General features: G+C 48.6%; 1 protein-coding gene across 2 annotated transcripts in view; it reads left to right on the top strand.

Annotated features, from left to right (window-relative positions):
- The window catches only part of LOC120875530 (cell migration inducing hyaluronidase 1), a 160,986-nt gene that overhangs the window by 108,972 nt on the left and 38,872 nt on the right, over positions 1 to 13,142 (top strand). For both annotated transcript variants that reach the window (XM_040257396.1, XM_040257397.1), the window contains 3 exons: positions 3,279 to 3,411; positions 4,213 to 4,404; positions 11,527 to 11,702. In XM_040257396.1, coding sequence (XP_040113330.1) covers positions 3,279 to 3,411; positions 4,213 to 4,404; positions 11,527 to 11,702 — 501 coding nt within the window. The remainder of the gene's footprint in view (positions 1 to 3,278; positions 3,412 to 4,212; positions 4,405 to 11,526; positions 11,703 to 13,142) is intronic.

Raw genomic sequence — 13,142 nt, 5'->3', positions numbered from 1 at the left:
GCAGGATTTCATTCTCTTTATCAACAGAGCGTGAGACACATCTGCCAGGAGCTAAATGCCCAAGTTAATTAACCCACCAGAGAGACTGAGACAAAACTGAGATGCCCAGGTGCCTATTTTTGCCACCATGGGAAATCACAGGTTACTGGGGTCACTTGCCACCTCTGATCACCCCGAGGGCCCCACACAATGGGTCCCTGAGATACCTGCCGTCAAATCCTTTGGAGGGGAGGGGGTGTTAGGACATCTGTCACCTGGGCAGGACGGTGAGTTGGAAAAAAAAAGGAAATAGTTAAGACCAGCACAGTTGACCTCAACTCAAGGAAAGTTTTTCAACATCTGATCATTTGTGATTCTGCCAAATCAAACCCCAAAACCATAGTCCCCAGTTCCCATGTCCTCACCTTTCTGATGGTTCTCCTGGGCTGAAATCTCCTTGCTTCCCACCTTCTCTCTTAAAACTTACCTGCCTTTCAAGGCCTGTGGAACCAAATGGACTCACATGTCCTTTGGGACCTGTGAGGTGCCCAAAACACCAAATTTAAGGTGGCACTGCCTCCCAGGTGCCAACTCTGTACTCACATGACCCTGGAGAGTGAGTGCTGCCTTAAATGTTGCACCCTGGGTTCCTCACTAGCAATTTTGGCCATATCTGTCAGTCAAGCTATTTAATTTAGTGTCTCAATTTCCTCCTAAGCAAAAATGGAGATAATAATTGTTCCTTCATGGGATTATTTTGTGGATTTAATGCAGCAATACATGAAGCTTCTGACCTACAGCGAGTGCCCATAATTTTATTTTATTATTTTAAAATTATTTGTTTATATATTATTTATTATGATATTGCTTGTTTAGTCGCTAACTCATGTCTGACTCTTTTGTAACCCCAAGGACTGTAGCCTGCCAGACTCTTCTGTCCATGGGATTTCCCAGGCAAGAGTACTGTTTTGGGTTACCATTTCCTTCTCTAGGGGATCTTCCCGGACCAGGGATCAAACCTGCATCGCCTGCATTGGCAGGCGGATTCTTTACCACTGAGCCACCAGGGAAGCCTATGACATTGCTAGTTATTTTATAATTATTATCAAGAATAACAATCACATTGTGTCTACTTAAAGTGAAGATCAAGTTCACTGAACAGTGGGAGAGCCCTTTTTACTCTTATCCCAAACTGAGGTCATTCTTATGATTTAAAAGAGAGAAAAAGAAAAACAATAAAATTGAATAGAGGTTTTCTTGACATTTTTATTGGATGTTGTACCTTAAAAAATGTCCAGCTCCCCTGGATGATGTTTTTAGGCTCAGTTCTCAATATTCAGGGATGTCCTACTGAAAAACATGCTGGCCTCAAGGGGAAAGATCTGGGAGTCAGAGGAGTGGGCTTGACAGTCAGGTGGCCTTGAACTTGCACCTAAATCCCTGTGCGCCTTCCTGATTTCCTCTAAGGGCGAGTCAGCAGTGCCTGCCTCTCTGCTGCAGGAACCTCCCCAGATAAGGACTGTGAGCGTGTTGCCTGCAGGAAAGGCCTGAATTTTTATTCTGGCTCAACTCACATTTCCACAGCTCTCCTCCCAAACCACAGACAACGGATATCTGCTGGGTTCAAAACAATGTTTCCTAAAAGTTCCCCCCGCCCTTTTTTAGATGGACTATACCTCGCTTTGCTATTTGCCCAGCCCTGGTCCCTTTGGTCTTTGTGCTGAAAAGGACAACAGCTGCGGCCCTTGCTCTAAATTGCAAGTCTCTGATGACAGCCACTGTCGTGGTGCAGACACACCCCGGTCCCAGGGTGAGCCCCAGCTGGCAGCGACTGTGCCCTCCTCTGAACCCACTCCTAAGATTCTCTACCTGGCCTTGGAGCTGCAATCAGCTGGGACTCTGCTGTGTGCCTGGCCCTGGATTGGATGCTGAGATCAGGGAAGAAGCAATACCTGGCCCTTCCAGAGCCCATCACCCCCCTGGTAGGAGACAGACACTGAACGCAGGACAGTAGGAACAGCAGCGCGAGGGACTGCGAGGCACCGCACACCTGTCCAGCGCACATCTATCACTGGATGAGTCCAGATTCAGACTCTGGCCCTGCCTCTTACCAGCTGTGTGATGCTGGGCAATTACCCAACCTCTCTGAGCATGTTTCCAGATCCTTAAAACCTCATAGACCTCAGTGCCAGGAAGAGGGAATGCAATAATGTATGGAACTCAGGGACTTCCCTGGTGGCCCCCAGTGGTTAAGATTCTGCACTTCCAAGGCAGGGGGTGAGGGTTCATTCCCTCGTCAGGGAACGAAGATTTCATGTGGTGCACAGTGAGGCCAAAGAATAAAAAACAAATTGAAAAAAAATGTATGGAGCTCTATAACTACAAAAGGGGTTCTCAAACTTAACTTCCCATTGGAACCACTTGGGGCAGCCTTTCAAAGTTTTCATGTCCAGGTTGTACCCTAGACACAATCAAATCCAAGACCCTGAGGATGGGGCCTGGGCATGAGCATTTTTTTTTTTTTTTTTTTGGTGGCTGCACTGGGTCTTGGCTGCTGCATCAGCTTTGTCTAGTTGCAGTGAGTGGGAACTACTCTAGTCGAGGTGTGCAGGCTACTCTAGGGCTTCTCTTGCTGCCAAGCACAGGCTCTAGGCACTCGGGTTTCAGTAGTTGCAGCCCATGGGCTCAGTGGTTGCATCGCACCGCCTCCAGAGCACAGACTCAGCAGTTGTGGTGCACAGGCTTAGTTGCTCCGAGGCATGTGGGATCTTCCCAGACCAAGGATCAAACCCGTGTCCCCTGCATGGGCAGGAGAATTCTTGACCACTGGATCACCAGAGAAGTCCCAGCAAGAGTATTTTTAAAGACTCCCCACAGGATATGGAGTCACATTTGGGCACCAGCAGGTTGATCCAATGAGTTTTCAGTAAATGTTGGCCACTGTGGACATAACTGGTGGAGGAGACTGGTACAAGTTGTAGAAAGCAGCCCGCCCAGCTCTTAAAAGAGCATGTGGTGGTGATAAACACTCTGTAAACCATTCCCCAGTATAGTCACTCACTGGTTTGGATACCAAATATGGTGGGACCCCAGGCAAGATGTTTATCCACCCTGTGACTTCATGCTGCCCTTCTTATAACAGAATAGAGAAGAGGAAATGTTAGAATAATAGTCTAAAGCCATTGTAAATAAGTTTCACAGCAGCAATTTTAGACTTGTGAGTATATGTTTGTAACATTAATCATCACCTTCCTTCTTTACAAAGAGAAATGACTTTGTAATTTCTGTGCCATTCCCAGGCCACTACATTGGATGGAGTCAACCTCACCACTGAGGTTGTCTACAAAAGAGGCCAGGATTACAGGTTTGTGTGCTACGACCGGGGCCAGGCCTGCCAGAGCTACCGTGTGCGGTTCCTGTGCGGAAAGCCTGGTAAGCAGCCCCTTACTGGGGACACTCTTGCCTCCGTGGCTCGGTTCCTCCAGCTGGCAGCTATGCACTGTGAGTTTGGATGGCGGGGTCAGCCGCCTCCAGGCATCTCAGTGACATGGCGCTCCTGCCAAGTTCTCGATGGAGAGCCCTTCTATGACACAGGAACCGTGGGAGGGTCCTCGGAGTTGGCAGGAGCCAGTAGAGCCCCACCCTGCCCATACGCCTTTCAGGAAGGGGAAGGGCCTACTCAAGGCAACCAGGGTGCCGTGGACGGAGCTGACCTTCCTGCAGCCCGCCCCCGCCCCCCAGAGATACGCAGCCCATGGCCTCTCTGGATGCTATTATTTTAAACCCAGTTCCCGAGGTGCTTGTTAGCAAGGGTTGGAAATGGTCGGTTTCTTCTCAAGGGCACTTGGCCATCTCCAGAAGGCAGTCATTAGGGATGGGAGTTTTTTGGAAGAGAAGGCTGACAGCTACTGTAAATAATAGTTGAGAGAAACTATATTTGTTTTACATCTTTTGCAAAGTGGGTGTGGAGAGACAGCCCCATTTAACTCCAGCTAAGGAGTTAGTGGAAAATTCCCCTGCCCGGAGCTAATGAATGGCTCTTTTCTGGTAGGGTTTTTTGATGACTTCAAATAAAAAAAAACCCCATACCAAGACTGGTTCGGGGCGAGCCTGGTGATTTGGGTTTTGGATAGGCAAACCTGGCATTTACTGATATAGGGAGGGTAAGGGAAGAGGTGGAAGTTTGCCAGGAGCAAAGGTTTATCTCTCAGTCTCTCCTATTTTGGGTTATAGTGAGGCCCAAACTCACCGTCACCATCGACACCAATGTGAACAGCACCATCCTGCATCTGGAAGACAATGTACAGTCATGGAAGCCTGGGGACACCCTGGTTGTTGCCAGTACCGATTATTCCATGTACCAGGCAGAAGAGTTCCAGGTGCTCCCCTGCAGAACCTGTGCCCCCAACCAGGTCAAAGTAGCAGGTAGGACATTTACTTACCCCTTCCTAGGCTAGATGAAACTGAAAATTGCTAGGCTTAAAGTTGACTGAAATAAAAACAAATTTGTATCAGTCAGCTATAGCCATGATAACGTTACATAACAACAACAACAACAACATTTCTTAAAATTTCATGGCAAACTTTTATTTCTTACTAGTGCATCTACAGGCTCTATAGGGTTCAGCTTTTCTAGACTAAACTTGGCTCCAAGGTTTGGGTTCGGGTCGTTCCATGTGACTCTCATCTTCCCAAGGACATATTATTCATGGCGGAGAAGCGAACAGAATCAAGGAGGACTCCTAAGGCCTGCCTGAGCTCCAAACTTGAACCCTCTCACACCTACCTTCCAATAGGTCATATGGTCCAGCTCAACATGAATGTGGAGCTCTATTTCTCCCATTAAGACAGAGGGGAGGGAGTGAATATTTGTTAGCAATAATTTAACTTACCACGAAAATGTAAATATCTTCTTTCTCTACCTTTTACATTTCCTTTTTCTTCTCCTAAATCTTGACTTAAATGCCCTTGTTATTTATGTTATGTGAGGTTACTGGAATTATAGATGGTTAGAAGTAAAAAGAGTGCTATCCAAATGGCTCAGTGGTAAAGAATCCACCTACCAATTCAGGAGATGAGGGTTTGATTCCTGGGTCAGGAAGGTCTCCTGGAGGAGAAAATGGCAACCCATCTAGTAATTTTGCCCGGGAAATCCCATGAACAGAGGAGCCTGGTGGGCTACAGTCCATGGGATCACAAAGAGTTGGACACAACTTAGTGACTAAACAACAACAAAGATGTAAAAAGAGACCTTGTTTATAGTCCAGGTCAATTATTCTTTGGGGAGGGGAGTCATGTATTGATTAGAGTTGTTGCTTGTAAGTGACAGAATCCAATTCGACTACCTTAAACAAAATAGGAATTAATTGGGAAACTATTCAACTTAGAGAGCTAAATAGAAGCTGGGCAGTCACACTGCAAACAAGGACCAGAAATAGGGCAGCTTTGGGGGTCTGGGGTGCAGGAATGCATGGGCAGCCTCCTTAAGGCATCACTATTTGCATGTCCTGGGACATGGTGCTTGAAAGTTACCTTCCAGGGAGACAGCATTGATTGGGTTGATGGCTCACGTGCTCACCCTCTGGCTAGGACACCATCATTAACTGTCCTTCGAAGACTGCATTGCATGGATACAGTCACTCCCCAGAGGAAAATTGAGATGTATTAGCAGAGAAAGGAAAATCAATACTAGGCATTAAAAATATCAGCTGCTATATGTGGAATCTAAAAAACAGGTACAAATGGACTTATCTACAAAACAGAAATAGAGTCACTGATGTAGAGAACAAGCTTATAGTTACCAGGGGCTAAAGAGCAGGAGGGATTAATTGGGAGATTGGGCTTGACACATACACACTACTGTGTATAAAATGACTGATAAGCACCTACTATAGCACAGGGAACTCTACTCAGTCCTCTGTAATGGCCTATATGGAAAGGAATTTTAAAAAGAGGGGATGTACTTTGCTGTACAGCAGAAATTAACATACCACTGTAAATCAACTATAACCCAATAAATTTTTTTAACTATATCAGCTGCCACAGGACCATTGTACCTAAAGAAGTATTAGAATCTAGGGGTAGAAGAATACTATGGATTGAGAAAGTATAACCAACATATGGAAAGTATCTATTATCTTAGAAACAAAACTACAAAAAGTAAAATTCAACACAGTCTTTTTGGCTAGTGGAAGTGTGCTTGAGAAAGAATTTGGGGGCTTTCTTCTAAGTGCAATGGCTTCTTAGACTTCCTAGCTCCCCACTTACAGGATGGCACCAAGGGAAGCAATTCCTAGTGAGTGCCAGACCCTTGGGTCCTCCTTGGATGACTTGTGTCTCCCGAGGACAGTAGAGGCAGACAGGCCTTCTGGGATGTCAGGTGTCCTCTGGGACGCTTGGCAGGAGTGGCATTCAGACGTTTGAGCTTTGTCACTACCCTCTGTGAGGTGACCCTGATTCTGGGGCTGCCTTTGTGGCTTCTAGGGAGGTGAAAGCTTGCCTTTGAGGCCCAGCCTTCAGGCAGAGAGAAGAAGGAGCACCGCTGGAAGAGGCCCTGGTCTGTTCACACCAGCCCCGATCTGCACCTCAGTGCTGGGCACCTCTAGGTCTGGAGGGAGATTCCAACATGAACAGGACCTAACAGGGCAGCAGGTAGTGCCATGAGTGACCTTGAGAACGGGAACTGTGTGATATGAGGGCACTTCTACCTCGCCCCAGAGCATGGTTCAGGGGTAAATGATCGAGCATGGCAGTGTTTGACCAGTGGTTCTAGGGGCTTCTTGAAGACTGCTCAGGCTGGACAGAGTGTGAGATGGTGCTGCTCCAGGTCCTGGGAGGACCAAGGAGGAAAGAGTGAGTAGAGAGGCGTATACCCCCCATGTCAGACCCTCCAAGCTCCTTTGGTTCATGACTGCCCATGTCTGTATCTCCAAGTCCCACAACCCAGCCTCCCCTATGCCCCCTTAAGCAAGGGTGGGACCATCTTGCTCAGAAGCTTTAGGGCTTTTGTGAAAACAGCACCCCCAGTGAGAAAAGTCCCAGGGAAGGGTATCTGTAAGGTGTGTGTATGTGTCTGCCTGTCTGTCCTGGGGAGGCCCTCATTTCTCCTCTTCGGCTCCAAGCCCATCCTCTGGCTGTCCATCCCCCGGCTGTCCATCCCCCAGTGATGTGGAGCAGGGACTCCAGCTGCTTTGCTCTTTTCCAGAATGGCGCCACCGCCCGGTTGCCGTTCTGTGTCCTCCTCCCAGGCTGGCTGCAGAGCGGGACGCAGCCTTCCTGACTCCTCTTTCCTCACTGCCCCCAGATTCCAGTAAACAGGGCTTTTTGCATTTTAAGGCTTTTCTGATGGGAAACAGATGGGGATAACAAAGTCATGAAAACGTGTGAATCATCTGAAAAAAAAATTTCCAAGTTTTGCCAACCACAGTGCGATTCCCAACACCTCCTGACATGGCAATGGGAAATGTCTTCAATTTTCTACCCTGTTTTCATTCTCCACTTCCCACTTTGCTTGTAACCACCCAGTATCACACACACACTTTTAAGTAATACTACTGTTAAATAGTATTAACATGTTTTGAGTTTCCTACAATATGCTAAACACTTTACATGAACCATCTTTCTCACTCTCCATGATAACATAACAAGGTGGAAGCTACTGTTTTCTCCATGACCCAGATGAAGAAACATCTTCTTCATTTCTTCATGGAAATTAAATGTCTAGACTAATGCTTTCCACTATGGCAGCCACCAACCACTTATGGCTATATAAATGTAATTAAAATTAATTTTAAAAAGGAAATTCCATTCCTCAGTCATACTAGCCAGATTTTAAGAGTTCAGTGACCACCTGGGGCCAGTAGATGACACGGAGTAGAGCATGCCCTTCATCTCAGAACTTTCTGGGGATTGCTGCTGTTGTAGACCTAACAAGTCTGCTTGGAGGATATGAGCCAAGATTCAGACTCAGAGCTCCCAAGTTCAAAGGCTACATGTTCTCTCAGCATCTTCACTCAAAGATGACTAGACAGGAGGCGGAATCTAGGCACTCTATAGCTTAAATCTGCCTCTCAGGGACCCTCCAGCCCAAGTCTCTCTGGGCTTGTTCCCATGGTCTGAGAAGGGCAAGCCCCACTGCCCCCTCCCCCAGAATCCCTGGATCATGTTAGGTCAGGAACCACATGCACAGGGTGGAAGATTCTCGATGTTCGCTTTTCTCTTGAGCCCAGAGTGTCCTGTGCCATGACGGCACTGTAGAGAGGGGGCATTGTAGAACCTGGCCAGCCGCAGGGTGAGCACTCAGAAAGGTCAGAGTTTTATTCCTGTGTGGGTCCCTCTGCACCCCACGCCTTTCCCACCCCTCGTCTGTGCTCACAGCCCTTCTGGATTATTTGAGACAAATCCAACTTGGCCATGCCTGCCTGCTTTACCCCACACCCCCAGCCCAACCACTCCACCCCCGCTCTCAATACCCCCTTCCTTAGGCCTTCCTGTATCAGAGCTTAGAGAAGGAAGGGAGGGTGGGTGGAGGCCGGCTGGGAGAATTCTGCAGACAGGACAGGATGCTGAGAAAGCAGAGTGCACAGCTTCCCTGGCATCACGGCCTGGGAGCGGCCTGTGAACACAGCGGCAGGGCAGATAAAGCAGCCGTGAGGTCTGTCAGAGCCCTGATAGGGAGCCCCACAGCAGGCGGGGGAGGAGGCGGTGGGACTGGAGAGTTCTCCCAGCTCTCAGTCTGTCTTCCCACCTCTGCTCCCAGGACTCTAATCAACACAGCGCCTCCATCCACCTGGAAGTCCCCCCTACCCCTGGCTTCTTTCCCTCCTCCACCCCTCCACCCCAGCCCATGGAATGGAGAAAGCTCCCATCATAAGTGTGAAGCCAGTGGTGGGAGCCCTCAGGTCAAGCCTTTGCTTGGGGATAGCTGCACGTGTCCTAGCCCCCTAGCATGTGCCCAGGGCTGTTCCGGGCACATTCCCTGGATTAATTCATTTCACAGCTATCTCTACCTTTTGAGATGTGTGCTATGATTGTCTCCATTGTGTAGATAGAGTCTGAGTTTCAGGGAGCTTAAATGTCGTGTTCAGGGATCCACAGCTGATGTTGAGGACGGTCGGGGAAGACTTCACTGAAAAGGAGCTAGATCTTGAGGAATAAAGTGATTTACTCCATGGACAAAGGGAGGAGGCTGTCCTGGCCAGAGAGAGCAGCTTAGGTAAAATCTCTAAGATGTAAAAAAGCAGAGGCTCACTGTGGGTAGGATGGGTGGTGGGGTCTGGCTGGAGCAGAAAGGCCTGTGAGGGAGTGATGGTGGATAAGCCCACAAGAGTCTGGGTTTTACTCTGTCCATCCTGCGGGCAGTTGGGCAGGGTGCTGTGCTCCTTGGAGCCGTGTGTGAATATTACCTTGGTGGCAAAAGGGACTTGGTTGATGTCCTTAAGGCTCATGAGATGGGAGGTGAGCCTGGATTATCTGAGTGGGCTAGGTGAAATCAAAAGGGTCCTTAAAGTATTTATTTATTTACTTTGGCTGTGCTGGGTCTTCATTGCTGCATGAGCTTTGCTCTAGTTGTGGCGAGCAGGGCAGCTCTCTAGTTGCAGTTGCAATGCATAAGCTTATTGCAGTAGCTTCTCTTGTTATGGAGCATGGGTTCTCGGGTGTGTGGGCCTCAGTAGTTACAGCACTTGGGCTCAGTAGTTGTGGTTCCCCCGCCTCTGGAGCACAGGCTCAGTAGGTGTGAAACACGGGCTTAGTTGGTCCGCAGCATGTGGTATCTTCCTCAGGCCAGAGCTTGAACCCACGTCTCTTGCATTGGAGGTGGATTCTTTACCACCGAGCCACCAGGGAAGCCCCAAATGGTCCTTAAAAGAGAGGTATAGTAAGGTCAGAGTCAGAAGGCAGGAGGAGAAGTGGATGAGGATGAGATGATTGAATGACATCACCGACTCAATGGACATGAGCTTGAGCAAACTCCAGGAGATAGTGAAGGACAGGGAAGCCTGGCGTGTTGCAGTCCAGGGGGTCACAAAGAATCAGACACGATCGAGCGACTGAACAACAACCCAGGAACATTGACCACTGTCTGGATCTGCAAATGGCCAGGAGCAAACTCTCCCTAGAGCCTCCCAACAGAACCAGCACTGTCGACTTCTGACTGTAACCTGGTGGAATGGATTTTGAACTTCTGAACTCCAGGACTGTCAGACATTTCTGTTGTCTTTGGACTTCCCTGATGATCCAGTGGTTAAGACTCGGTGCTTCCACTGCAGGGGGCATGAGTTTCATCCCTGGTTGGGGGACTAAGATCCTACATGCCACATGGCATGACCAAAAAAGAATAAGAAATTTCTGTTGTCTTAAACCACTAAATTTGTGGTCAGTTGTTACTGTAGCTGGAGGAGGCGAATACCAATTCCAAAGGGAATATTTTCTCAGCTTTGCCAGGCACTGGTATCGCATCTTGAACTGAGATGCTTCAAAGAAACCACCACCTCCCTGAGTCTGCAGAAATCCAAGGCAATAAACATCCTCTGAAAAAGTGCAGACCCACCCACGGGATGTAAGCTAGGTGAAGGACTGGACAGAGGAGCCAGCCCTCCCTGGGACTGAGAGGGCAGGGTGAGGTCACTGTCGGCGGGTGCTCCTCAGGGCTCAGTGCAACCACAGCCTTTGCACGTGGGCACCAGTGGTATTGAGGGGTCGAGCTCTTTGCCCTGCTGCTCTAGTCAAGGTCACAGTGAAAGCCAAGCGGTGTCCGTGGTATGGTTCGGGCTACAAATCAGCACAAGAGACTGTTGCTGTCTATAATTACATCCTCAGAAGAAAGAGACAGCACCTAGGAGCCAGGTCAGCAGTCTCAGGGACGAGCTGAATTGAAAGGCAGCCTGTTGTTTTTGTTGTTGTTCAGTCTCTCGGTCTGGTCCAACTCTGCAACCCCACGGACTGCAGCATGCTCGGCTTCCCTTTATCACAGTGGCTTTGAAGAGGGGATTCGTCTTGTGTCCGTAAGAAACCCAACTGGTAGGCAGTCTAGGGCGTGAGTTCTGTGGGATCATCCAGAGCCCAGGTTTCTTCCCTCTGGTTGCTGTACCATTTCCAGGGTATATTCTCACACAGGCAAGGCTGGCCCACCACCAGTGCCCACATCCCAGCCCCGGGGGAGAGTGGGAGCCGCCTACAGGGTGCACGCTTTGCCTCTGCTCATCCTCTGACCACGCTGACCTGCGGGGAGGCTAGGGAGTATGGTTGTCCCGGGGCGTCTTGTGTCAGCTAACATAGAAGTTTCTAGTACTGACAAGTGGAAAGGGGGTAGGAATTAGGGGACAAATAGCCATGTCTGCCATGGGCTTCAGACATGAGCATTCATGGCTGGCTCTTCATCCAGGCAAGTAATTGCATCTCCCTGGGCTTCACTCTCCTATAAAATGGGGCTCAGGGTCATGGACAACCCCATGTGCCACAGAAGCAGTGGAAGCGCCTGGCGGGCCCTGGGCACGGTGGATACAGGCAGCACCTCTGACGCTCCCTGCTTCCCTTCTTCTGCCGTAGGCAAGCCGAGGTACCTGCACATCGGGGAGGAGATCGACGGTGTGGACATGCGTGCCGAGGTGGGACTCCTGAGCCGAAACATCGTGGTGATGGGGGAGGTGGAGGATGAGTGCTACCCCTACAGCAACCACCTCTGCAACTTCTTTGACTTCGACACCTTTGGGGGCCACATCAAGGTACGACAAATCTACCTGGCAGAGTCCGTCAACCCAACCAGGAGGATTCACACAATGCCATCCTGGGGGCAGGGGTGCTTGGTAGGGAAGGGATTGGGAGGCAAGGGGTAGGATCAAGAGAGGGGTACTCTCTGGAAGCTGGAGGAGTCTTGTGTATTTTATACTGGTGTGCAGTTTCACCTGTCAGTGCTTGGGGATGAGAGAGATGATGAGGAACATCTACTCCCCAGGTATGTGGCACCCATCACACTGTGCTTCCTGCCTTCACGGTTTTCAATTTTCAATCATGGCTTTCATTCCCTTTCTTCATTAGTTAACCCTGAGGACTTTCTAAAAGAAGAGGCATTTAACTCACACAAAGTCACATTTATAATAGATCCTTCCCAGGTGGTGCTAGTGGTAAAGAACCTGCCTGCCAGGGCAGGAGACATGAGAGACTCAGGTTCGATCCCTAGGCTGGGAAGATCCCCTAGAGGAGGATATGGCAACCTACACCATGACTCTTGCCTGGGTAATCCCATGGACAGAGGAGCCGCAAAGAGTTGGACACGACTGAAGCGACTTAGCACAATGCACACTGTTAAAATACAGAGAAAGTGATAAGCAAGGGAGAACTAGAAGTTCTAGCTTCACATTTACCTGTGAGTTTCCCAGTAGAGACTCAAGACCAAGGCAGAGATGATGAGCTACAGGGGTTCTCATTGCGCAACAAAGAAAAATTGTATCAATTCACTGGAGCTCATGTTTTCCTAGCATTCAGCTCATAGGGGAATTTCTTTAGCATCTCTCTATAAAGTGCCTATACCTAGCATATTGAAGATCCTAAGACATGCCAGCCTCCTTCATGAAGCCATTGCTTCCAGTGATTTGAGGTTAAAACTGGTAGAATAACAGTATACCCTGGGGTTTTGTAAAAAATAATTCTTTTGAAGCTAAATTCATATGCTCTAAGGATAAGACTTTTTTAGTAATCTAACAGAAAGGAATAACTGAGTGAAACAGTTCATCATGGAGTCCCTGCTGACATAGGTAAGACAATTTTCTTTTTGTCGCAGGGGTCTATATAATAAGATTTCTAGCATCTCTAGCTTGTTAAATTCAAGCAGTGCATCCCAGTCACTGCACCCTCCAATACCACTTCTACATATTTCCAATCAGTGTCTGGGGAGGAGAGGGGGCAGGGGTGGTAGTATAAAATCATTAGAGAGATTAAAGCAAAAATAGCAGGTTTATGTCACTTACGCTGCTACAATCCTGTTTCCCATCTTGAGAGTAAATAAATCCCTGAGTGACCAGAGCACTCCTCCCCACTTTGCCCAAACTAGACCCAGAATCATTCTTAACACAGCTCTCCAGGGCAGCCACTGCTAGAGTCGGCATTTCCATGGGCACCTGTTTTTGGAAGGAATGGTTAGCATGTCCTGAAGTCATCCTTCCCTA

The sequence above is a fragment of the Oryx dammah genome, unplaced genomic scaffold (genome assembly GCF_014754425.2).
Source record: "Oryx dammah isolate SB20612 unplaced genomic scaffold, SCBI_Odam_1.1 HiC_scaffold_16, whole genome shotgun sequence".
NCBI classification, from domain to species: domain Eukaryota; kingdom Metazoa; phylum Chordata; class Mammalia; order Artiodactyla; family Bovidae; genus Oryx; species Oryx dammah.
Note: the sequence above shows the minus strand (reverse complement) of the source record. Positions and strands in the feature narration are given on the sequence as shown.